Source organism: Crinia signifera, chromosome 11, assembly GCF_055691185.1.
Source record: "Crinia signifera chromosome 11, ASM5569118v1, whole genome shotgun sequence".
NCBI lineage: Eukaryota > Metazoa > Chordata > Amphibia > Anura > Myobatrachidae > Crinia > Crinia signifera.
Genome location: NC_139227.1, coordinates 54,174,435 through 54,201,870, shown reverse-complemented (window position 1 = coordinate 54,201,870; position 27,436 = coordinate 54,174,435). Strand labels below are relative to the sequence as shown.

Here is a 27,436-nt window from a genome sequence, read left to right as displayed (position 1 = left end):
AGGACTACATAAAAAAATAGATTTACCAACCCTCAGAAGCATAGACAACATAGAAATGGAGGCCCCTTGGGTATCGAGGGTGGTAAGAAAGGCTATAAAAGAGTTACCAGGGGGGAAGGCCCCTGGTCTAGATGGAATATCATCAAAGGGAAAATAAAAAGTATGTGGACTTTTTGGCACCATCACTGCTCGAGACCTTGACTCACTGCTTCGAGGAAAATGTGGTTCCCAGCTCAATGACGGAGGCTAAAATAATAGTACTTTTAACACAAGATAAAGATGCCAAGGAATTTGATTCCTATAGACCAATATCTCTCTTGTCTTCTGAAGCCAAGATATTGGCTAAAATCTTGGCAGATAGGTTAAATCGGCATGTTCTGAAAATAATACATCCTGACCAGTCGGGTTTTCTTCCCGCAAAGTCTACATCAATAAACATGCGTAGGTTGTACAGCCATTTACAGATGCTAATGCAGGAGAACAAAGTATCCACAGTGGCATCGTTAGATGCAATAAAGGCGTTTGATGCCGTAGAATGGCCATATCTGTGGGAGGTTCTAAAGGCCTTTGAAATTGGCCATAATTTTATAAAATGGGTTCAGTTATTATATACAAATCCATCAGCTCGCGTATCTGTGAATGGCTGGACCTCACCCTCATTCATGAGGCAGGGGTGTCCACTTTCCCCGGTCTTGTTCGCTCTGGCGATAGAGCCTCTAGCATGTATCGTAAGACATCATCCAGAAGTTATAGGGTTTGGGGTAGGGGACCATTGTGATAAAGTATTACTTTACGCGGACGACCTGCTTATATACCTAAAGGATTATTCAGCTTCTCTCACCCTGGTTTTGCAACTAATAGAATAATTCTGTGATTTTTCCGGATTTAGAATTAACTGGACTAAGTCCATCATCTTTCCAGTGGCTAAGGTGGATAACCACTCTAACCTCCCTTCTTTTCCCTTGAGATGGACACAAACGTTTAGATATTTGGGGATTTGGATCTCTCGGGATCCTAAAGATTTTGTCCAACTTAACATCCAACCTCTGCTTGAATGGTTGGGGAAAAAAAAAAAATCCTGGAGGAAATTACCATTGACCGTATCAGGCAGGGTCAACCTAGTGAAAATGATAGTCCTGTCAAAGCTTTTATATATATATATTACAGTAACCTCTGATTCTCCTTCCCAAAGCAATATTTAGAAAGATTAATAGTATGCTGTCCGACTTTAATCTGGAATAACTCCCGCTCAAAGGTCCAGCTTGAATAACTTAATGAGGGAAAAGGGGGATGGCGGCCTAGGTATGCCGGACCTCACAAGATACTATATTTCTGCCCAATTGGTGCAATTAAGACCATGGCTAAGCGTGGATTATGGCAGTGACATGGTTGGTACCCTGGTCGCCTCAATGACACCAGATATAAATCCTCTGCATAGAATCTTACAGGGCCATACGGCATTTACTGATCCTCCTTTGGTCTCGCAAGCCATAAAAGTGTGGCAGGAGGCAAATAATATTATGAAGGTGAATTCTATCGACCCCGAGTATTTGATCGAGGACTTGTTGACCAGCAGGGAATTCAAAGAATTGCAGGTTAGGGAGGTTTGGACTCCCTACTCGGTAACCACACTCAGTCAAATTTACAGTTTGGAAGGGCTGAAATCATTTCAGCAACTAAAAAGGGAGTTTAACCTGCCTCAGACTTTTCTTTTAGATATTTGCAGCTGAGAAGTGCCCTAGAGAAGCAATTTTCCAATGTTATTCCATTATTTGGCGAAACTCAAATTAAAATAATATTAAAAAAGCGAGATAAAAGAAAACTCATGTCAAGAATATATAGAAGCCTAGGGAAAATGAAATATGACAATGGGCTAAAGGAGCTGAGGGGGAAATGAGAGGTGGAGGTTGGACCTCTGCGAGAAGAGGAATGGCGAACCGCACTGGCAGCAGTGCCTAAAGCCACAAATGCCCTTTGTGTACAACAGGTACAACTATTTATTCTCCACAGGTCATATGTTCACGGCAAGATTGGTCAAATTTGGGGGGAGGTCATCTTTAATGTGTCCCAAAAGTGGGTAGCACCCCGGGACTTTTTTACATCTATTATGGGAGTGTCGGTTGGTAGCAGAATATTGGGAAAAAGTTATACAAACTATTGCAGCCACTGGGATATGCGAAGAGGTCTTTACATTAAAGTGCTGCATTCTCAACAGAATCGGCCGTTTGGCCACAAATGATAAAGCGTATGTTAATAATATATGCTCACTGGCAAAGATAATTGTGGCTAGGGCATGGATGTCGAACAAAGCCCCGGAACAGTTGGATCGCACTGGTAAACTACACTGTCAGACAAGAAATATATTTGCACTTAAATAGAAACACTATAACTAAATACGAACTAACTTGGCACCGCTGGATTTCCTCCAACTTTAATAAATATATTAATGAATAAGCACTTTTTGAAATGTAAAGTATAGGAGTGTGATTGGGATGAGTGCGGGGAGGGGTGGGAGGAAGGGAGGGGAAAGAAAAAAGGGTAAAGATATGTAGTTTGTGGGAAGCACGTTTTATTCATCTACACTAAGTAAGTTAGAATAATAGACACATAAGGAGAAGTAAAGTAGATAGCTACTTGGGATTCGCACTAATGGGGAAAATCGGGCAAGGTAGAAGGCCCAAATAAGAGACATCGTGCATGGCGTGAATCAACTAACTTTATAACCAATGTCGTTATGAAATGTATTCCATTACCAATGCAGCGCCAGTTGTCTATTGTGGTGCGAGAATTACACGAGCAGTTTTCTGTCCTTTCTGGTGTTTTTAACATGAGTTATGCACTATAATTATATGCAAAATTAACCCCACATCGCTGGATATTAGCGTCAACAAAGACAACGCCAGGAAAGTACCTAATGGGTCTACAGTCAGTGAGTAAGCTATAAGCAACGATGCCTAATTGTCAGAAAAGCATATAGTCATCCATGACCCACACGTGTAAATGGTATAGCCCAACCTGTCTGAGCACGATCATTAAGTCTAGAATGTCCAAATAAGTTTGATATCTAGCCCGCTCTGAACTAAGTAACAAGTTATTCAATACTATTTAGAAGCACATGCATTCAGTAATGTAGTTTGTGTATGTCTGTGTGTATGTCTGTGTAATGTTATACTGTATTTTTTCTATTGTGCAATTGTATGTATGTTAAAGCGCTAGTTGACAATTTAAATAAAAAGGAAAAAAATAATATTGTATATTTGACTGTGAGGAACAGCACCCCCACCACTGATCTAGGTAAGTTGGTGTCCTTTTAAACTATTGAACAAAAAATTAGGTGTGACGATAAGCAATAGGCTCCCTAGCGGAGATAATGGCCCTAGCCAGACAGACCGGCACCTGGGTGGTACCTGGCCCCCCAGGTGGGCTGTAGCACAGAGGAGTAACCACTCCACTCTGTCCATAGGGACAATGCTGACTGTGCATGTGCCCATTGCATGCACGTCTCATACACTTAAGTTGATTGGTTAAAGACCACAGAGTGGGCTTACCCTCTGTGGTAATGTGTATTGGAGTAGCTTAAAAAGAGGGCCTGTGAGCCCTGGAAAATGTACATCTACCTGATCTGAATGCTGTAACATTATCTGTATGCTGTACCTCCTAGAGATAGGAGAGGGGTCTTCTAAGAGCTTATATTTGAGCAAATAATCCATCTATTGCCTCAAGACGACCATCTCCATCTTGCGACAGAATTACCGCAATAATTCCGTTCTCCGTCTGTTCTGGGTATACTGCCCAGCGTCCTCCGAAGTTCCGCTGTGCCAGCTACCGAAGCAGAGGTCTGGTCCGTGACCAGTGGGGAACCAACAGATGCCAGTTGGGGGGTATCAGCAGCGGGTCGACGCACACACTCCAGCAGTTAGTATTCAGGTGCCAGCATTTGGGGCTCACGAGGTATCCGTGGTTCCAGGCGCCACGTAGGAGGATTCTGGTGGTGACAATGATATCCCCGCCCACTGCGTAGTGGGTGGAGTCCGTAACAGGCGATTACTGATAGTAACAGGGAGTCCCCTATTGGCCAGGTCCTGTGAGACCAGGAAGCGCTATCTGTGGACCCAAAGGGCATAGCCAGAGCCTAAGGGCAGGCGTCAGGTCACATAGCAGCAATCTCCCTCTCTCCCTCATTAGTGTAGCAATCTCCCTTATTTCACCTAGCCCACATTACACTGTTAAAGTTTTTTTGGAAAAAGGAATGAGAGACAGATACATTTACATTGAAGCATCAGCAAAATTCTCCAGCACTTTAGCAAGTATAGTAGCTCTTACTAACTGCTTTGGGGCTCATCTACATTTGGATATAAGTAATTTTAAAAGATTCCTCTCAGATGTAGCAATACACACCCACACTTCTAGGTTCCATGTTCACAATCTCTTTTCACAATCTCTCCATATATGGAACTAGACACGCCCTTTGGGTGGGGCATGACACGCCCCCTCAGTGGGGCGCTGTGCAGAATTCTTCTACCATTTATGATCTCCCCGAAACTAGTTTTCAAAAGTAGTCAAGTATGGTGGTACCGTTATATGATGTGTATTATGTTGCTGGTCCAGTGGTACCGTTATATGATGTGTATATTATTCTGCAGGTCCAATGGCAGATTGCAGAGTGTCTGCGGCATGGTCAGTAATGTGAGCTCCGGAAAAAAAATAGGTGCGGAAGATGTGGACATTCTGGGGGAAAGGTAGGGATCACCAAAAGTTATGTACACATATGTATGAGATGTACCGGTCTATGCACACTATGACACGCATCGCACATCTAGGAGAGGGCCTGAGGGTGAGAGGTGAAAAGGAAGGGGAGTGTATGGACCCAGGTGGGGGAGAGGGGGGAGGAGGGTGAGTGTATGGACCCAGGTGGGAGTGGTAATTACAAGAGGCAAGTTATTAAATGTTCTGGGGTTGTATGAGGAATAGGGGATCGAGGGGTGCTGTGTATTACAAATGTCACAGATATATTATTGATGATGCCTTATACTGAGGAGGAGACCCTGGGGTGAGGGGGTTGGTACAGTCTACATCGATATGACAAGTAGCTACTGATAAAACATGGTAGATCAGCATTGAGTGGCGACCTCAGACTGCAAAAGATAAAACCTGGGGTAAAAATGGGACAGTAATCCCAATAAAGGACGGAAATTGGGGCATTGACTCCAGATGTGCAGAAATGTGCCCTCCGCCACACAATTACCCCAACATTTGTACAGGGCAGCATAGGCATATGCAGGGGGGGGGATTCTGGTTGCCCGCCAACAGCCCTCCTCTTCGCAAATGACTTAAGTTATGACAACAATAGCACTGGTATATGATCAATAGAGCTGCCACCACATCATGCAGTGTAAGGGACAGAGCAAAGCTGCTGCACATGCCCAGTGTACCAGCTTCTTATACCACATTTACTGAATGTGTGGATCTGAGCCCCCAAACATCGCAACGGACCAAAGAGTAGCTGCCAGGAGGAAGAGACAGGAGCCTTACCATGAAGTGGGAGATTGTGAGCTTAGAAAGTGCAGTTTTAGTTCTATTATGTTTGTGTATTTATTTTATGTTTAACCTTTTCCTGACCACTTACATATCTTATTTAAATGTTTGAAACATCCTATACTTTAGACCATCTGTTCTGTTAAATATTAATACTATATTCCATACAGTGTCCAGTGTATAAAAAGACCCATTTCCAGGGCTGTTACCGCTCCCCCAGACTCCCGTACTTACTCCAATGCGCTGTGTAGTGGGAGATTTTGGATTACATTTGGAAACCCCCCTCTAAAAATCCTGCATTTGCCACTGGGCAGCACACCCATTGCTGCAGATATTGCCAGGGACAATGGCCTAGGCTACAATGCTGCTGGTTGCTTATTGCAGCTAGTTTTCCACCTACATTCATAGCGGCTGTGTCAGCACTGAGAGACCACTCACACTACCCCTTTGTCTTTATGGCATTATCGTTTTATGTCCTACAGGCAGAATGAGCTCCATAATTCAGGAAGAAATTACCCTACTGCTGATTCCTTTTCCCGAAATCATTGTCTATCCTCCCACCCTGAGGTAACATGTTCTTCTGCTGCCCTACTCTGTATACTCTAACATCAGTATCCTCTCATCTCTTTGTGTCCTCTAACATCAGTATCCTCTCATATCTCTGTGCCCTCTAACATCAGTATCCTCTAACATCAGTATCTTCTCAGATCTCTGTATCTTCTCAGATCTCTGTATCTTCTCAGATCTCTGTATCTTCTCAGATCTCTGTATCTTCTCAGATCTCTGTATCTTGTCAAATCTCTGTATCTTCTCAGATGTCTGTATCTTCTCAGATCTCTGTATCTTCTCAGATCTCTGTATCTTCTCAGATCTCTGTATCTTCTCAGATCTCTGTATCTTCTCAGATCTCTGTATCTTCTCAGATCTCTGTATCTTCTCAGATCTCAGTATCTTCTCAGATCTCAGTATCTTCTCAGATCTCTGTATCTTCTCAGATCTCTGTATCCTCTTAGATCTCTATATCCTCTCAGATCAGTGTCCTCTCCTTAGATCTCTGTAGCCTCTCATATCTCTGTATCCTCTCACATCAGTTTCCATTCCTCAGATCTGTGTAGCCTCACAGATCTATGTAGCCGCTCAGATCAGTGTCCTCTCCTCAGATCTCTTGCATCCATTTTTTGTATCACTGGTTACAGTATGTGGGTTTCTTTGTGTGTAGACTGTGATGTCGGTACATGCAGATGGTGATCCTTGGGCAGAAGAGCATTTCCCCATAGGAGTGGAGGAGGTAAGCAGTAACTATATAAGTCCTAATCATTGGCTTCCTATCCTCAGGACCCACTGGGTCCTATCCTCAGCATAAGAGCTGAGAGGCAACAGAAAATCCAGTACTTGTGTATTATCACGGCGCCCAGCTACGCTACATTTTCAACATACCTAAGGTACGTTGTCAGCGTAGCCTGCGCCGTGATAATACAGTTTTGGAATGCTTGTGTGTTTGTGTGTGTAGTGCTTTATACTTACCCTCCTCCACCACGTCCATCACGATCCACCGATGTCCCCGGTGGCAGGAGGGGGACTGAACGCTGCTGCTGGGGACATCAGTCAGGGCCGGAGGAGGGTAAGTATAAAGCACAACACACACACACAATACACATTTCCACCACTAACACCATAACACACACACACACTACATACATTTCCCCCACTAACAGCATCATATCCCCACTATCCACGTCATTCCCCCAGTATCCACTTGGAGGTGGAGCTAATTTTATAAAGTGTGGCGAGCGCAGCAAGACACCGAGCACAGCAAGCCCCGAGAGGGGACGCGTATCCGCGTCTGCTTGCCACGCATCGGGCTTGGTGGCTCGGTGTGCTCGCCACACTTTATACAATTAACTCCACGCCCAGGTGGATACTAAGGGTATGACGTGGATAGTGGGCATATGAAGCATTGTGTATGATCACAGCTCACCAAAACAAGTTAAGTAGTTTAGGTAGCAGTTTACATAGCCAGCATAGTGGTGTATTGGTATTCTCAATACACCACTACGCAAACTACGTAATAGGCGCCGTGATAATACACAAGTACCGAAAATCCTTATGCACATTAATGATACACAGTTGTGCCCCAAAGGTGCATACATTTGTGGAGCAAGATGAATATTATTATTATTAAATTTTATTTATGTCAGCACAATTGGTTGTCAGCAATGTACATAGGGCACCCATTAGGACAATATAGGGGACACAGAACTAGTATTACATGTAACAATTAGCAGCACAATGCACGGTACACAATACATCTGGGATGTAGGGAAGCAGAGGAGGTGTCAGTGTACTACATGGGGCAGCTCCGTACATAGGGCACACATTAGTACAATACAGGGGACACAGAACATTACAATAGCACAGGTAACAGCAGCACAATGCTCATTACACAATACAGCTGGGATGTAGGGAAGCTGAGGAGGTGTCCATGTACTATCAGGGGCAGCACCGTACATAGGGAAAAATACAGAGGACACAGAACATTACAGTGACTGTGACACTACAAGAGCACTGAGACACTACAGCAGCACAATGTGCATTCCCTGATTAGACAATATGTGCGTGTCCCCTGGAGTGCGCTGAGCCAGTTGTAGCCACGCAAGAGTAAAGTAGCATGTGGTGAGGCTTCCAGGTGTATTCCTGTGTATGGTCACGTGCCCGGCTGGCCCTGTACACAGGTATATGTGGGTTAGACGTGATGCCAGATGCTCCTGTAATGAGAATGTGCGCTGTCCTTCTCTCCAGGTGTTTGATGTAATGCCCCAGTTCGGGAGCCTGCAGCCGGGAGAGAGTCAGATTGTTAATTTCACATTTTATGGGCACTCAGACATCGCGGCTGAGGCCAGGGCCCTCTGTGAGGTGACAGGTGGGCCGGGGTATGAGATCAGCCTGTATGGCGAGGCTTCGCTGGTCCGCTACACCCTCAGCACCAGAGACATTGAGTATGGCGTACAGGTAACTCGGTGACATGGGTTTGTACCTGCATGTGCTGTGTATACATTCATGTGCTGTGATATGTTACATATGTCTTGTGCATACATGCATGTGCTGGTGATATGTTACATGTGTCTTGTGTATACATGCATGTGCTGTGATATGTTACATGTTTCTTGTTTATATAAGCATGTGTTGGTGATGTGTTACATGTATCATGTGTATACTTGCATGTGCTGGTGATGTGGTACATGTGTCTTTTGTATACATGCCTATGCTGTTGATATGTTACATGTGGATACATGCACGTGCTGTTGATGTGGTACATGTGTCTTGCTTATACATGCATGTGCTGGTGATAAGTTACATGTGTTGTGTATAGATGCTGGTGATGTGCCACATGTGTTGTGTATACAGTACATGCATGTGCTGGTTTTATGTTACATGTGTCCTGTGTATACATGCATCTGCTGGTGATATGTTACATGTGTGTATAATTTCTGCACAGATGTTTTACCAAGTGGCTGCAGCAGAGATTGTCCTGAGGAACAGCGGGAAGATTGGATTCCCATTCTCTGTGCTGGCCCGGATCCCTGACGCTCCATCATCGCCTTATCCTGGGGAGACGCTCATAGAGCCGCACAGTGTGAGTGCCCACTCATTCCTTTATCTATTGCGAGTGTATATTACCCCCCTTACCCAGTCTGAGTGCCCACTCAAACCTTTACCTAGTGCTATTGTATGCTAATCCCCATTACCCAGTGTGAGTGCCCACTTACATGGTGTTTAGGGGGAGTGTCCATGCCATTTTTGGGGCCGCTGTTATGAAGTCACACGCAGCCAATGTGACGCAAGAGAGGGTGAAAGTGCGCCTGCCTTCAAAGCCAGAATGTGCAGGTAGGGGTCAACCCTAATCGCTATGATCCCTACGGTTCTGATACTGCACTGATACTGTATTAGGCCTATAATCCTTTACAGTGGCTACACATGCAGCAGTCATTATGCTGTAGAAGAAACTCTTACATTGGCTACACCTTCAGCAGTCATTGTGCTGTGGAGGAAGCTCTTACATTGGCTACACATGCAGCAGTCATTATGCTGTGGAGGAAGTTCTTACATTGGCTACGCATACTGCAGTCATTGTGCTGTGGAGAAAGCTCTTACATTGGCTACGCATGCAGCAGTCATTGTGCCATAGAGGAAGCTCTTACATTGGCTACACCTGCAGCAGTCATTGTGCTGTGGAGGAAGCTCTTACGTTGGCTACACCTGCAGCAGTCATTGTGCTGTGGAGGAAGCTCTTACGTTGGCTACACATGCAGCAGTCATTGTGCTGTGAGGGAAGCTCTTATGTTGGCTACACATGCAGCAGTCATTGTGCTGTGGGGGAAGCTCTTAAGTTGGCTACATATGCAGCAGTCATTGTGCTGTGGAGGAAGCTCTTACATTGGCTACACATGCAGCAGTCATTGTGCTGTGGAGGAAGCTCTTACGTTGGCTACATATGCAGCAGTCATTGTGCTGTGGGGGAAGCTCTTACGTTGGCTACACATGCAGCAGTCATTGTGCTGTGGAGGAAGCTCTTATGTTGGCTACACCTGCAGCAGTCATTGTGCTGTGGAGGAAGCTCTTACGTTGGGTACGCATACTGCAGTCATTGTGCCGTGGAGGATGCTCTTACATTGGCTACACCTGCAGCAGTCATTGTGCTGTGGAGGAAGCTCTTACATTGGCTACACCTGCAGCAGTCATTAAGCTGTGGAGGAATCACTTCACAGTTTGGCTCCTACCAGTATTGTTGGTATCTTTCAAGTTCACAGTGGTCCATTTATCTCCATCTACTCTGCTGTAGTTACTGGGCCTTCATCTGTGTAGTCACACTGCATCTCCATTGCTCAACTTCATTACGGTATTTATGCTTATGACTCTCGCATGTGATATTCTGTTTTTGCAATAGAGGGTTTTAACACTGCTTGAACTCCTCTAATAACAAAGGGGTATGATAAAGAAAAAAGGATTAAAAGAGCTGCTCTTTTGGGTTGATTATGTTGATTTATAGGTTTAGATTAGAGCGCTGAAATAGAAATATTAGATGATACAAAGTACAGAAAAGTGAGAAGGGAAGGTTCTGTTTTGCATTGTGATACCGTGTACCAAATTCTGCCAACTGCCGCTGTTGTTCCTACATCTGCGTGCATAATTAACACCAGTTATTATTTATTCATCCGTTGTGGTAACGACTCAGATTTAACCTCGAGGGTATACCTGGTAATACAAAGCCTCCTCATCAAGGCTCCCAAGTTTCCCTCAAGTCAGCCCCTACGCCTGCGGATACTTCTAGCCAGAGCCAGACCACAGGCGTGACAATGTCACTGTGCCTCTGTCTTATCACAGTGTCTCTGGGAGTGCCTCCACGTCCCGTAATAGTGCCTCTGGGAGTGTTTCTGCATCCCATCACAGTTTTGTCAAAGGGAGGGGGATGAATGGGATGAAGAGAGTTGTTTTATGGATACACTCCTGATCTAAAGAATCGATACTTTTGTTTCAATAAATTTTCTTTTTTATATAAAACCGTGGGGACTCCTATTGTCTTTATTAATTTGATACTTAACAAGGAGTTACCCACAAATGTGCGAAAAAATGAGAGGTTAAAATATCCCAACATACATGTATACACAGTGATAGAAAATAAAGATTTGTGTTAGAGTTTTAAAACGTGTAGGCAGATTTCATAGGATGGTCTTAATTTATAATGGTCTGGTAATATTCCCTTATGGCATGTGCCTTCTTGATTTGTGTGTCACACAGGTTTGTAGATATTGAGTCACTCCAACCCTTACTTCTGATATGTACCTTTTGGCAATTCTGCGGTCTTACAGTTTGATAAATATATTTCCAGCCTCTGTCAGCATGTAGTGGCTGGACAGGTATGTGTTTTGGCCTCAATTATGGCTCTATATCACTTTGCTGTTTTTATAAATATATGTTGTGTGCCCACAGTTTGTTTTTATTTTGTTCTTGTCTGAGGATGTATACAGATATTACAGATATACTTAACCCCTTCCCGACATTTGACGTACATGTACGTCATGGCCGGGAGGTACTTCCCGACACATGACGTACATGTACGTCATGGCTTCTAACTGTCACCGCGTCTATAGACGCGGTGACAGTTTGGAGATGTATGCTGTCCCTGACAGCAGACATCCCCCCTCGCCGCCCGGGGGGGGGCAGGGATGCCCCCACCGGTCGGCGATCGCTGTTATTGGCTGTTCAAATGTGAACAGCCAATCACAGCTATTTCTGTGTTACCGGCGGCTAAGCCACTCGGTAACACAGGGATCGGCGGTGATCGGTGCTGGCACCGATCACCACCGATCCGCAGCTCTCCCTCCCACCCGCCCGGCAGCCGCTCTCCCTCCCACCCGCCCGGCAGCTGCTCTCCCTCCGGCAGCCGCTCTCCCTCCCTCGCTCCCTGTCAGCAAGAAGCAGCCGCAGCGCTCCCCCCCAGCTCCAACCCCCCCGCATGTAAAACTCTTAAAAAATGTATAAAATGAAATCATATATATATATATATATATATATATATACATGTGTATATATATATATATGTATATATATGTATATATATGTATATATGTATATATATGTATATATATATACACATATATATATGTATATATATATGTATGTGTATATATATATATATATATATATATATATATATATATATATATATAGACAGACAGATAAATATTCCAGACATATGACGTATATATACGTCATGGTCGGGAGGTACTTCCCGACCGTTGACGTATATATACGTCATGGCTTTGAACTGTCACCGCGTCTATAGACGCGGTGACAGTTTGGAGATGTCTGCTGTCCCTGACAGCAGACATCCCCCCTCGCCACCGATCGCTGCGATTGGCTGTTCAAATGTGAACAGCCAATTGCAGCGTTTTCTGTGTTACCGGCGGCTAAGCCGCTCGGTAACACAGTGATCGGTGGTGATCGGTGCTGTTAAGTACAGCACCGATCACCACCGATCGCCAGCCCCCCCCCCCTCCCACCCGGAAGCCCCCCCTCCCACCCACCCGGCAGCCGAAGCGCCAGCACCCCTCCCACCCCCCACCAGCCGCAGCGCCAGCCCCCCTCCCCCACCATTCATTCCACCACCAAATATCACTCCTTCCCTTCTGAGTCCTGCCATGCACCCAACTGGTATTTTTTGGTCACATATGAGGCATTGCCGTACTCGGGAGAAATTGGGGCACAGATTTTGGGGTGCTTTGTCTCCTTCATTCCTTGTGAAAATGAAAACTTTTGAGCCAGATCTGCATTTTTGTGTAAAAAAATTTAATTTTTTACACAAAAATGCAGTACTGGCTCAAAATTTTTCATTTTCACAAGGAATGAAGGAGACAAAGCACCCCAAAATCTGTGCCCCAATTTCTCCCGAGTACGGCAATGCCTCATATGTGACCAAAAAATACCAGTTGGGTGCATGGCAGGACTCAGAAGGGAAGGAGTGATTTTTGGTGGTGGAATGAATGGTGGGTGCTATGTCGCATTAGCAAGACCCCTGAAGCACCCATACAGTGGAACCCCCCCACAAGTGACCCCATTTTGCAAACTACACCCTTTAGGGAATTTATCAAGGGGTATAGTGTACATTTCAAACCCCCAGGGGTTTCACCAATTTTGATACAACTGAGCTGTGAAAATGAAAAATTAAATTTTTACATTTTCACAGCCCAGTTGTATCAAAATTGTTGAAACCCCTGGGGGTTTGAAATGTACACTATACCCCTAGATGAATTCCCTGAAGGGTGTAGTTTGCAAAATGGGGTCACTTGTGGGGGGGTTCCACTGTATGGGTGCTTCAGGGGTCTTGCTAATGCGACATAGCACCCACCATTCATTCCACCACCAAAAATCACTCCTTCCCTTCTGAGTCCTGCCATGCACCCAACTGGTATTTTTTGGTCACATATGAGGCATTGCCATACTCGGGAGAAATTGGGGCACAGATTTTGGGTGCTTTTTCTCCTTCATACCTTATAAAAATGAAAAATTTTGAGCCAGAACTGCATTTTTGTGTAAAAAAATGTAATTTTTCATTTGCACAGCCCAGTTGTATCAAAATTGGTGAAACCCCTGGGGGTTTGAAATGTACACTATACCCCTAGATGAATTCCCTGAGGGGTGTAGTTTGCAAAATGGGGTCACTTGTGGGGGGCTTCCACTGTATTGGTGCTTTGGGGGTCTTGCTAATGCGACATAGCACCCACCAAAATTCCACCAGAATCTGAGCTGCAAAATCCAAAAATCACTCCTTCCCTTCTGAGTCCTGCCATGCACCCAACTGGTATTTTTTGGTCACATGTGAGGCATTGCCGTACTCGGGAGAAATTGGGGCACAGATTTTGGGGTGCTTTTTCTCCTTCATACCTTATGAAAATGAAAAATTTTGAGCCAGAACTGCATTTTTGTGTAAAAAAATGTAATTTTTCATTTTCACTGCCCAGTTGTATCAAAATTGGTGAAACCCCTGGGGGTTTGAAATGTTCACTATACCCCTAGATGAATTCCCTGAGGGGTGTAGTTTGCAAAATGGGGTCCCTTGTTTGGGGCTTCCACTGTATTGGTGCTTCGGGGGTCTTGCTAATGCGACATAGCACCCACCAAAATTCCACCAGATTTTGAGCTGCAAAATCCAAATATCACTCCTTCCCTTCTGAGTCCTGACATTTTTTGGTCACACATGAAGCATTGCCGTACTCGGGAGAAATTGGGGCACAGATTTTGGGGTGCTTTTTCTCCTTCATACCTTATGAAAATGAAAAATTTTGAGCCAGAACTGCATTTTTGTGTAAAAAAATGTAATTTTTCATTTTCACTGCCCAGTTGTATCAAAATTGGTGAAACCCCTGGGGGTTTGAAATGTACACTATACCCCTAGATGAATTCCCTGAAGGGTGTAGTTTGCAAAATGGGGTCACTTGTGGGGGGTTCCACTGTATGGGTGCTTCAGGGGTCTTGCTAATGCGACATAGCACCCACCATTCATTCCACCACCAAAAATCACTCCTTCCCTTCTGAGTCCTGCCATGCACCCAACTGGTATTTTTTGGTCACATATGAGGCATTGCCATACTCGGTAAAAATTGGGGCACAGATTTTGGGGTGCTTTTTCTCCTTCATACCTTATGAAAATGAAAAATTTTGAGCCAGAACTGCATTTTTGTGTAAAAAAAATGTAATTTTTCATTTGCACAGCCCAGTTGTATCAAAATTGGTGAAACCCCTGGGGGTTTGAAATGTACACTATACCCCTAGATGAATTCCCTGAGGGGTGTAGTTTGCAAAATGGGGTCACTTATGGGGGGCTTCCACTGTATTGGTGCTTTGGGGGTCTTGCTAATGCGACATAGCACCCACCAAAATTCCACCAGAATCTGAGCTGCAAAATCCAAAAATCACTCCTTCCCTTCTGAGTCCTGCCATGCACCCAACTGGTATTTTTTGGTCACATGTGAGGCATTGCCGTACTCGGGAGAAATTGGGGCACAGATTTTGGGGTGCTTTGTCTCCTTCATTCCTTGTGAAAATGACAAATTTGGAGCCAGAACTGCATTTTTGTGTAAAAAAATGTAATTTTTCATTTTCACTGCCCAGTTGTATCAAAATTGGTGAAACCCCTGGGGGTTTGAAATGTACACTATACCCCTAGATGAATTCCCTGAGGGGTGTAGTTTGCAAAATGGGGTCACTTGTGGGGGGGTTCCACTGTATTGGTGCTTCGGGGGTCTTGCTAATGCGACATAGCACCCACCAACATTCCACCAGAATCTGAGCTGCAAAATCCAAAAATCACTCCTTCCCTTCTGAGTCCTGCCATGCACCCAACTGGTATTTTTTGGTCACATGTGAGGCATTGCCATACTCGGGAGAAATTGGGGCACAGATTTTGGGGTGCTTTGTCTCCTTCATTCCTTGTGAAAATGAAAAATTTTGAGCCAGAACTGCATTTTTGTGTAAAAAATGTAATTTTTCAGTTGCACAGCCCAGTTGTATCAAAATTGGTGAAACCCCTGGGGGTTTGAAATGTACACTATACCCCTAGATGAATTCCCTGAGGGGTGTAGTTTGCAAAATGGGGTCACTTGTGGGGGGGTTCCACTGTATTGGTGCTTCGGGGGTCTTGCTAATGCGACATAGCACCCAGCAACATTCCACCAGAATCTGAGCTGCAAAATCCAAAAATCACTCCTTCCCTTCTGAGTCCTGCCATGCACTCAACTGGTATTTTTTGGTCACATGTGAGGCATTGCCGTACTCGGGAGAAATTGGGGCACAGATTTTGGGGTGCTTTGTCTCCTTCATTCCTTGTGAAAATGACAAATTTGGAGCCAGAACTGCATTGTTGTGTAAAAAAATTAATTTTTCATTTTCACTGCCCAGTTGTACCACAATTGGTGAAACCCCTGGGGGTTTGAAATGTACACTATACCCCTAGATGAATTCCCTGAGGGGTGTAGTTTGCAAAATGGGGTCACTTGTGGGGGGGTTCCTAACTTTTAGCATCTTATGGTGCCTAGAAACCTACATGGTGCCTAAAAAATAATCTCATAAAAAGGAGGCTCCAAAATCAAGTAGGTGCTCCTTCTATTATGAAGCCTGTGGTTTGGTCAACGTGCACACTAGGGCCACATATAGGATATTTATGAAAACAAAAGAATTGGGGGAATCAATTTTTAGTCACATTTCTCTAGTAAAATCTACTGTGTTCCTTAGAAAAATGTATTAAAATTGCAAATCTGCAAAAAAAAATGAAATTTTGAAATTTCACCTACACTTTGTTTTAATTCCTGTGAAACACCTAAAGGGTTAACAAACTTCCAAAATGCTGTTTTGAATACTGTGAGGGGTGCAGTTTTTGAAATGGCATCATTTATGGGGGTGTCTCACATACAAGTCCCTCAAAGTCACATCAGAACTGAACTGGTCCCTAAAAAAATCAGTGTTTGAAATTTTCTTGAAAATTTGAAAATTTGCTATTCATATTGTAAGCCTCCTAGTGTCCAAAAAAATTAAAAGGAAGTTGAAATAATGATGGAAACATAAAGTAGACATATGGTCTATGTTAGTTATTAACTATTTTGAGTGGTATGATTATTTGTCTCACAAGCAGAAAATTTAACATTTTGCAAATTGCTAAATTTTCCATTTTTTTCCGACATTTTGGTATTTTTCACAAAAAAACACAGACTGTATCGACGAAAATTTACCACTAACTTGAAGTACAATGTGTCACGAAAAAACAATCTCAAAATCACTGGGATAAGTAAAAGCAAAAAAAAGTTATCCCCACTTAAGTGATACATGTCAGATTTGAAAAAAAGGGCTCTGTCAGGAAGGCAAAAACATGCTGTGTCAGGAAGGGGTTAAAACTTCTATCACGTATACTTATTTAGCTGTAAATCAGCATTTTGATGTTTAATAGAGTGTGTGATTTGGCCGCAAATTCGGCTCTATGTCACACAAGTATTATAAACGTGATTTGCAGCTCCTGTCACATATGCCTATTTAGCTGTTTGTCAGCATTTGGCAATTTGTGAGATGTGTTATTTGGCCTTAATGTCTCTGCATCCTGTCACAGTGCCTCTGTGAGTGTCTCTGCGTCCTGCCACATTGCATCTTGGAATGTCTCTGCGTCCTGTCACAGTGCCTCTGTGAATGTCTCTGTGTCCTGTCACAGTGCCTCTTGAAAGGACTCTGCATCCTGTCACAGTGCCTCTTGAAAGGTCTCTGCGTCCTGTCACAGTGCCTCTAGGAATGTCTCTGCATCCTGTCACAGTGCCTTTAGGAATGTCTCTGCATCCTGTCACAGTGCCTCTGGCAGTGTCTCTGCGTCCTGCCACAGTGCTTCTGATAATGTTTCTGCATCCTGTCACAGTGCCTCTGGGAGTATCTCTGCCTCCTGTCACAGTGCTCTAATAATGTCTCTGCGTCCTGTCACAGTGCCTCTAGGAATGTATCTGCGTTCTTTCACAGTGCCTCTGTATCCTGTCACAGTGTCTCTGGGAATGTCTCTTTATCCTGTCACAGTGCCTCTGATAATGTCTCTGCATCTTGCCACAGTGCCTCTGGGAGTGTCTCTGTGTTCTGCCACAGTGTCTCTGGGAATGTCTGCATACTGTCATAGTGCCTCTGTATCCTGTCACAGTGCCTCTGGGATTGTCTCTGTGTCCTGTCATAGTGCCTCTGATAAAGTCTCTGTGTCCTGTCACAGTGCCTCTGATAATGTCTCTGCGTCCTGTCACAGTGCTTCTGGGAGTGTCTCTGTATCCTGTCACAGTGCCTCTGGTAGTGTCTCTGCATCCTGTAACAGTGCCTCTGGTCATGTCTCTGCATCATGTCACAGTGCCTCTGGAAGAGTCTCTGCATCCTGTCACAGTGCCTCCGATAATGTCTCTGCGTCCTGTCACAGTGCCTCCCTCTGGGAGTATCTCTGCGTCCTCTCACAGTGTCTCTGATAATGTCTATGCCTCTTGTCACAGTGCCTCTAGGAATGTCTCTGCATCCTGTCACAGTGCATCTGATAATATCTCTGCATCCTGTCACAGTGCCTCTGATGATATCTGTGCGTCCTGTCACAGTGCCTCTGGGAGTATCTCTGCATCCCTTCACAGTGCTTCATATAATGTCTCTGAATCCTGTCACAGTGCCTCTTGGAATGTCTCTGCGTCCCATCACAGTGCATCTAGGAATGTCTCTGCATCCTGTCACAGTGCCTCTGATAATGTCTCTGCATCCTGTCACAGTGCCTCTAATAATGTATCTGTATCCTGTCACAGTGCCTCTGGTAATGTTTCTGCGTCCTGTCACAGTGCCTCTGTGTCCTGTCACAGTGCCTCTGATCATGTCTCTGCATCCTTTAACAGTGCCTCTGCATCCTGTCACAGTGCCTCTGGGAGTGTCTCTGTGTCCTGTCACAGTGTCTCTGGGAGTGTCTCTGCGTCCTGTCACAGTGTCTCTGGGAGTGTCTCTGCGTCCTGTCACAGTGCCTCTGGGAGTGTCTCTGCATCCTCCCACAGTGCCTCTGGGAGTGTCTCTGTGTCCTGTCACAGTGCCTCTTGGAATGTCTCTGCATCCTGTCACAGTGCCTCTGGGAATGTCTCTGTGTCCTGTCACAGTACCTCTGGGAAGTCTCTGCATCCTTTCACATTGCCTCTGAAAATGTCCCCTGTCACAGTGCCTCTGATAATGTCTCCTGTCAGCGGGTCTCTGGGAGTGTCTCTGCGTCCTGTCACAGTTTCTCTGGGAGTGCCTCTGCGTCTTGTCACTGTGCCTCTGGGTATGTCTCTGCATCCTGCCATAGTGCTTTGGTATCCTGTCACAGTGCCTCTGGGAGTGTCTCTGCGTCCTGTCCCAGTGCCTCTGATAATGTCTCTGTATCCTGTCACAGTGCCTCTGGGAGTGTCTCTGTGTCCTGTCACAGTGTCTCTGGGAGTGTCTCTGCGTCCTGTCACAGTGTCTCTGGGAGTGTCTCTGTGTCCTGTCACAGTGCCTCTTGGAATGTCTCTGCGTCCTGTCACAGTGCCTCTGATAACGTCTCTGCATCCTGTCACAGTGCCTCTAATAATGTATCTGTATCCTGTCACAGTGCCTCTGGTAATGTCTCTGTGTCCTGTCACAGTGCCTCTGTGTCCTGTCACAGTGCCTCTGATCATGTCTCTGCATCCTTTAACAGTGCCTCTGCATCCTGTCACAGTGCCTCTGGGAGTATCTCTGCCTCCCGTCACAGTGCCTCTAATAATGTCTCTGCGTCCTGTCACAGTGCCTCTAGGAATGTATCTGCGTTCTTTCACAGTGCCTCTGTATCCTGTCACAGTGTCTCTGGGAATGTCTCTTTATCCTGTCACAGTGCCTCTGATAATGTCTCTGCATCTTGCCACAGTGCCTCTGGGAGTGTCTCTGTGTTCTGCCACAGTGTCTCTGGGAATGTCTGCATACTGTCATAGTGCCTCTGTATCCTGTCACAGTGCCTCTGGGATTGTCTCTGTGTCCTGTCATAGTGCCTCTGATAAAGTCTCTGTGTCCTGTCACAGTGCCTCTGATAATGTCTCTGCGTCCTGTCACAGTGCTTCTGGGAGTGTCTCTGTATCCTGTCACAGTGCCTCTGGTAGTGTCTCTGCATCCTGTAACAGTGCCTCTGGTCATGTCTCTGCATCATGTCACAGTGCCTCTGGAAGAGTCTCTGCATCCTGTCACAGTGCCTCCGATAATGTCTCTGCGTCCTGTCACAGTGCCTCCCTCTGGGAGTATCTCTGCGTCCTCTCACAGTGTCTCTGATAATGTCTATGCCTCTTGTCACAGTGCCTCTAGGAATGTCTCTGCATCCTGTCACAGTGCATCTGATAATATCTCTGAATCCTGTCACAGTGCCTCTGATGATATCTGTGCGTCCTGTCACAGTGCCTCTTGGAATGTCTCTGCGTCCCATCACAGTGCATCTAGGAATGTCTCTGCATCCTGTCACAGTGCCTCTGATAATGTCTCTGCATCCTGTCACAGTGCCTCTAATAATGTATCTGTATCCTGTCACAGTGCCTCTGGTAATGTCTCTGCGTCCTGTCACAGTGCCTCTGTGTCCTGTCACAGTGCCTCTGATCATGTCTCTGCATCCTTTAACAGTGCCTCTGCATCCTGTCACAGTGCCTCTGGGAGTGTCTCTGTGTCCTGTCACAGTGTCTCTGGGAGTGTCTCTGCGTCCTGTCACAGTGTCTCTGGGAGTGTCTCTGCGTCCTGTCACAGTGCCTCTGGGAGTGTCTCTGCATCCTCCCACAGTGCCTCTGGGAGTGTCTCTGTGTCCTGTCACAGTGCCTCTTGGAATGTCTCTGCATCCTGTCACAGTGCCTCTGGGAATGTCTCTGTGTCCTGTCACAGTACCTCTGGGAAGTCTCTGCATCCTTTCACATTGCCTCTGAAAATGTCCCCTGTCACAGTGCCTCTGATAATGTCTCCTGTCAGCGGGTCTCTGGGAGTGTCTCTGCGTCCTGTCACAGTTTCTCTGGGAGTGCCTCTGCGTCTTGTCACTGTGCCTCTGGGTATGTCTCTGCATCCTGCCATAGTGCTTTGGTATCCTGTCACAGTGCCTCTGGGAGTGTCTCTGCGTCCTGTCCCAGTGCCTCTGATAATGTCTCTGTATCCTGTCACAGTGCCTCTGGGAGTGTCTCTGTGTCCTGTCACAGTGTCTCTGGGAGTGTCTCTGTGTCCTGTCACAGTGTCTCTGGGAGTGTCTCTGCGTCCTGTCACAGTGTCTCTGGGAGTGTCTCTGCGTCCTGTCACAGTGTCTCTGGGAGTGTCTCTGCGTCCTGTCACAGTGCCTCTGGGAGTGTCTCTGCGTCCTCCCACAGTGCCTCTGGGAGTGTCTCTGTGTCCTGTCACAGTGCCTCTTGGAATGTCTCTGCGTCCTGTCACAGTGCCTCTGATAACGTCTCTGCATCCTGTCACAGTGCCTCTAATAATGTATCTGTATCCTGTCACAGTGCCTCTGGTAATGTCTCTGTGTCCTGTCACAGTGCCTCTGTGTCCTGTCACAGTGCCTCTGATCATGTCTCTGCATCCTTTAACAGTGCCTCTGCATCCTGTCACAGTGCCTCTGGGAGTGTCTCTGTGTCCTGTCACAGTGTCTCTGGGAGTGTCTCTGCATCCTGTCACAGTGCCTCTGGGAGTGTCTCTGCGTCCTCCCACAGTGCCTCTGGGAGTGTCTCTGTGTCCTGTCACAGTGCCTCTTGGAATATCTCTGTGTCCTGTCACAGTGCCTCTGGGAATGTCTCTGTGTCCTGTCACAGTACCTCTGGGAAGTCTCTGCATCCTTTCACATTGCCTCTGAAAATGTCCCCTGTCAAAGTGCCTCTGATAATGTCTCCTGTCAGCGGGTCTCTGGGAGTGTCTCTGCGTCCTGTCACAGTGCCTCTGATAATGTCTTTGCGTCCTGTCACAGTTTCTCTGGGAGTGCCTCTGCGTCTTGTCACCGTGCCTCTGGGTATGTCTCTGCATCCTGCCATAGTGCTTTGGTATCCTGTCACAGTGCCTCTGGGAGTGTCTCTGCGTCCTGTCCCAGTGCCTCTGATAATGTCTCTGCGTCCTGTCACAGTGCCTCTGGGAGTGTCACAGTGCCTCTGATCATGTCTCTGCATCCTTTAACAGTGCCTCTGCATCCTGTCACAGTGCCTCTGGGAGTGTCTCTGTGTCCTGTCACAGTGTCTCTGGGAGTGTCTCTGCGTCCTGTCACAGTGCCTCTGGGAGTGTCACAGTGCCTCTGATCATGTCTCTGCATCCTTTAACAGTGCCTCTGCATCCTGTCACAGTGCCTCTGGGAGTGTCTCTGCGTCCTGTCACAGTGTCTCTGGGAGTGTCTCTGCGTCCTGTCACAGTGCCTCTGGGAGTGTCTCTGCGTCCTCCCACAGTGCCTCTGGGAGTGTCTCTGTGTCCTGTCACAGTGCCTCTTGGAATGTCTCTGCGTCCTGTCACAGTGCCTCTGATAACGTCTCTGCATCCTGTCACAGTGCCTCTAATAATGTATCTGTATCCTGTCACAGTGCCTCTGGTAATGTCTCTGCGTCCTGTCACAGTGCCTCTGATCATGTCTCTGCATCCTTTGACAGTGCCTCTGCATCCTGTCACAGTGCCTCTGGGAGTGTCTCTGCGTCCTGTCACAGTGTCTCTGGGAGTGTCTCTGCGTCCTGTCACAGTGTCTCTGGGAGTGTCTCTGCGTCCTCCCACAGTGCCTCTGGGAGTGTCTCTGCGTCCTCCCACAGTGCCTCTGGGAGTGTCCCTGTTTCCTGTCACAGTGCCTCTTGGAATTTCTCTGCGTCCTGTCACAGTGCCTCTGGGAATGTCTCTGTGTCCTGTCACAGTACCTCTGGGAAGTCTCTGCATCCTTTCACATTGCCTCTGAAAATGTCCCCTGTCACAGTGCCTCTGATAATGTCTCCTGTCAGCGGGTCTCTGGGAGTGTCTCTGCGTCCTGTCACAGTTTCTCTGGGAGTGCCTCTGCATCTTGTCACCGTGCCTCTGGGTATGTCTCTGCATCCTGCCATAGTGCTTTGGTATCCTGTCACAGTGCCTCTGGGAGTGTCTCTGCGTCCTGTCCCAGTGCCTCTGATTATGTCTCTGTATCCTGTCACAGTGCCTCTGGGAGTGTCTCTGTGTCCTGTCACAGTGTCTCTGGGAGTGTCTCTGTGTCCTGTCACACTGTCTCTGGGAGTGTCTCTGCGTCCTGTCACAGTGTCTCTGGGAGTGTCTCTGCGTCCTGTCACAGTGCCTCTGGGAGTGTCTCTGCGTCCTCCCACAGTGCCTCTGGGAGTGTCTCTGTGTCCTGTCACAGTGCCTCTTGGAATGTCTCTGCGTCCTGTCACAGTGCCTCTGATAAAGTATCTGTATCCTGTCACAGTGCCTCTGGTAATGTCTCTGCGTCCTGTCACAGTGCCTCTGTGTCCTGTCACAGTGCCTCTGATCATGTCTCTGCATCCTTTAACAGTGCCTCTGCATCCTGTCACAGTGCCTCTGGGAGTGTCTCTGTGTCCTGTCACAGTGTCTCTGGGAATGTCTCTGCGTCCTGTCACAGTGCCTCTGTGTCCTGTCACAGTGCCTCTGATCATGTCTCTGCATCCTTTAACAGTGCCTCTGCATCCTGTCACAGTGCCTCTGGGAGTGTCTCTGTGTCCTGTCACAGTGTCTCTGGGAGTGACTCTGCGTCCTGTCACAGTGTCTCTGGGAGTGTCTCTGCGTCCTGTCACAGTGCCTCTGGGAGTGTCTCTGCGTCCTCCCACAGTGCCTCTGTGAGTGTCTCTGTGTCCTGTCACAGTGCCTCTTGGAATGTCTCTGCATCCTGTCACAGTGCCTCTGGGAATGTCTCTGTGTCCTGTCACAGTACCTCTGGGAAGTCTCTGCAACCTTTCACATTGCCTCTGAAAATGTCCCCTGTCACAGTGCCTCTGATAATGTCTCCTGTCAGCGGGTCTCTGGGAGTGTCTCTGCGTCCTGTCACAGTGCCTCTGATAATGTCTTTGCGTCCTGTCACAGTTTCTCTGGGAGTGCCTCTGCGTCTTGTCACCGTGCCTCTGGGTATGTCTCTGCATCATGCCATAGTGCTTTGGTATCCTGTCACAGTGCCTCTGGGAGTGTCTCTGCGTCCTGTCCCAGTGCCTCTGATAATGTCTCTGTATCCTGTCACAGTGCCTCTGGGAGTGTCTCTGTGTCCTGTCACAGTGCCTCTGGGAGTGTCTCTGCATCCTTTCACAGTGCCCCATATAATGTCTCTGCATCCTGTCACAGTGCCTCCAAGAATGTTGCTGCATACTGTCACAGTGCCTCTGGGAGTGTCTCTGCATCATTTCACAGTGCCTCTGAATCCTGTCACAGTGCCTCTGATAATGTCTCTTCATCCTGTCTCAGTGCCTCTGGGAATGTCTCTACGTCCTGTCACAGTGCCTCTGGCAGTCTCCACCATCACACCGGAGACAGCTGGGGCAGATTGCTCAGGAGTGGCTTAAGGTGCCCATACACGTTACAATTATTGTATACAATATTGTATACAATATCGCATCTCAGTTTTGCGATCAGATGAGTTGAGATGAGATCTAGTACAAAAAGTATGTGCTGCAAATTTTTGTACTAGATCTCATCTCATCGCAAAACCGATATGCGATGAGATGCGATATTGTATACAATAATTGTAACGTGTATGGGCACCTTTAGACTACCTGCTGACAGGTGCAGTGGTCCCACTGAGCGCTACAGAAATGGCTGGAGTGCAGTGATGAGGTCTGGGCCTGGGGCTTCTGCTATGGCTCCCAACGCTGTGATCTGCAACATTCACCTTTAATTTATTATATCAAATATTATTTTGAATGAAAACTCTAATGCAGAGTGATATGCAGAGTGATATCGGTTACATGTAGCACCTAGCCATCATATGTACATAAACATCCTAGCCTCTGATGTGTGACCTTATGCATGTATACAGTTTCACATTTCAATACTTACTTATACTTACAGAAATTGTTAGCTGAATTTATTTAAAAACACTTTAAGCTAATTGGTTGTACTATAATTCCTTAATTAATGGTTGCCCAGAAAGAATGGCTAGTGATCTAAGCTCCACCCCACGACTGATGTATGTAATGGCGTATTCCCTAAACAACAAGCGGTATGGCTCCACCTACTTCATTGACTGCTCAACTGACCGGGTGGTGTCGCTGTCCCCGAGCGGGTGATCCAGCACAGGCCAATAGTCAATGAAAGGTGAGCGCACCGAAAACAACCGATGAATCATCGCTTAATGAAGACCTAAATCAAAATTCCACAGGGAAAAGAGGAAGACTCCTCCTTCCCTGTTCCTATTATCCCAGCTAACTCTGCCCTCCCCTGTTTCCTTATTGGCTCCGAGTCACATGCTCCCTTAGGTACACACAGCCTTGGATGTTTAATTAACTCCTTTCCTATGGCAGTCATTACGTTGTTATTTATGTGTTATAATTCAGTAAAAGAGTAATACTGCGATATGATTATACCATGGTAAATATTATATCTGACCTACAGTATAACTTCCATCTCCTTTGGTTATTAGGGTCACATTCCTGCTGGCGGGGAGGAAATCCTGAAGGTTTCCTATTTCCCAGGAGTCCCGGAATCCTTTCAGCGTGTCATTCAGTTACATATCGCCCACCTGGAGCCCGAGTTCATCACCCTGCGAGGGGAAGGGGTGTTCCCTCAGATCTGCCTGGACCTTCCGCGTAACATTAAAGGTATGTACTAACTTTACCCTCTGTCACCCCACTGCCTCCAGGGCCGGCGCCACCACTAGGCAGCTCTAGGCATTTGCCTAGGGCGCCGGCACCTGGAGGGCGGCAGTTCGCCCCTCACCCCCTGCACTGTGGTACCTGCGTAAAAAAAACTTCTGTCCCCGGCGTCCCTGCTGAGTGCTGGTGTAGGGGTGTCCGTGCCGCCGGGGGAGCCTGCGGCGCTGTTATCGTGTATACGCTTGTCGCGCCCGGCGGGGTCCCTACAGTGCATAGAAAATAACGCCGCGCGCATAGCGCTAGTTATTTTCTATGCACTGTAGGGACCCCGCCGGGCGCGACAAGCGTATACACGATAACAGCGCCGCAGGCTCCCCCGGCGGCACGGACACCCCTACACCAGCACTCAGCAGGGACGCCGGGGACAGAAGTTTTTTTTACGCAGGTACCAACCAAGACCCCCACCCCACCCCCCCCCCCCCCCCGCCCGGCACCGGGGCGCCCCCACCCCGACTCGCCTGGGGCGCTCCGGTGCCTTGCACCGGCCCTGACTGCCTCATACCATCACCCCACTGCCACATTCTATCGCCCCTCTCCATAATTCAGTCACCACTGCCTCAGTCCAGCCCTGCTGGAAAACAGACAGTCCGCTGTACACTACATAGTCGTTCTGCTACTTCACAGCCTGAATCCTACAGTCCTCTGTACTATACATAGTCACTACCGCTGCCTCACAGCCTGAATCCTACAGTCCTCTGTACTATACATAGTCACTACCGCTACCTCACAGCCTGAACCCTACAGTCCTCTGTACTATATATAGTCATTCTGGCACCTAACAGCCTGAATCCTACATTCCTCTGTACTACACATAGTCATTACTGCTACCTCACAGCCTGAATCCTACAGTCCTCTGTACTACACATAGTCACTCTGGTACCTCACAGCCTAAATCCTACATACCTCTGTACTACACATAGTCATTACTACTACCTCACAGCATGAATCCTACAATCCTCTGTACTCTACATAGTCACTACCGCTACCTCACAGCCTGAATTCTACAGTCCTCTGAACTATACATAGTCACTCTGGTACCTCACAGCCTGAATCCTACATTCCTCTGTATTACACATAGTCACTCTGGTACTTCACAGCCTGAATCCTACATTCCTCTGTACTATACATAGTCACTCTGGTACCTCACAGCCTGAATCCTACATTCCTCTGTATTACACATAGTCACTCTGGTACTTCACAGCCTGAATCCTACATTCCTCTGTACTATACATAGTCACTCTGGTACCTCACAGCCTGAATCCTACATTCCTCTGTACTCTACAGTCACTATCGCTACCTCACAGCCTGAATTCTACAGTCCTCTGAACTATACATAGTCACTCTGGTACCTCACAGCCTGAATCCTACATTCCTCTGTACTACACATAGTCACTCTGGTACCTCACAGCCTGAATCCTACATTCCTCTGTACTACACATAGTCATTACTGCTACCTCACAGCCTGAATCCTACAGTCCTCTGTACTACACATAGTCACTCTGGTACCTCACAGCCTGAATCCTACAATCCTCTGTACTCTACATAGTCACTACCGCTACCTCACAGCCTGAATTCTACAGTCCTCTGAACTATACATAGTCACTCTGGTACCTCACAGCCTGAATCCTACATTCCTCTGTACTACACATAGTCACTCTGGTACCTCACAGCCTGAATCCTACATTCCTCTGTACTACACATAGTCATTACTGCTACCTCACAGCCTGAATTCTACAGTCCTCTGAACTATACATAGTCACTCTGGTACCTCACAGCCTGAATCCTACATTCCTCTGTACTACACATAGGGCGGTATTCAATGAGAATATCTGCGAGGTGCAGCGAATCCTTTTTAGGATTCGCTGCACATTCGCCACGTTCCGGAGCCTCGCCGGCTCCGGTATTCAACGAGTCAGGGGCTCGCTGCCCCTGACCGGCGAATATGAGCTCCTGCGGCGAACGCCTCAGGGAGCCTGAGGACGGTGGCACGCAGAGAGATGTAAGTCTCTCTGCCTGCCCCAGAACGTTAGTGGGGG

At 46.9% G+C, this 27,436-nt stretch overlaps 1 protein-coding gene across 6 annotated transcripts in view; it reads left to right on the top strand.

Moving 5' to 3' along the window:
* HYDIN (HYDIN axonemal central pair apparatus protein) overlaps positions 1 to 27,436 on the top strand; it is a 464,418-nt gene that overhangs the window by 165,858 nt on the left and 271,124 nt on the right. For all 6 annotated transcript variants that reach the window (XM_083165003.1, XM_083165004.1, XM_083165002.1 and 3 more), the window contains 6 exons: positions 4,644 to 4,739; positions 6,018 to 6,102; positions 6,755 to 6,823; positions 8,335 to 8,544; positions 9,032 to 9,169; positions 25,169 to 25,346. In XM_083165003.1, the coding sequence (XP_083021129.1) occupies positions 4,644 to 4,739; positions 6,018 to 6,102; positions 6,755 to 6,823; positions 8,335 to 8,544; positions 9,032 to 9,169; positions 25,169 to 25,346 (776 nt within the window). The remainder of the gene's footprint in view (positions 1 to 4,643; positions 4,740 to 6,017; positions 6,103 to 6,754; positions 6,824 to 8,334; positions 8,545 to 9,031; positions 9,170 to 25,168; positions 25,347 to 27,436) is intronic.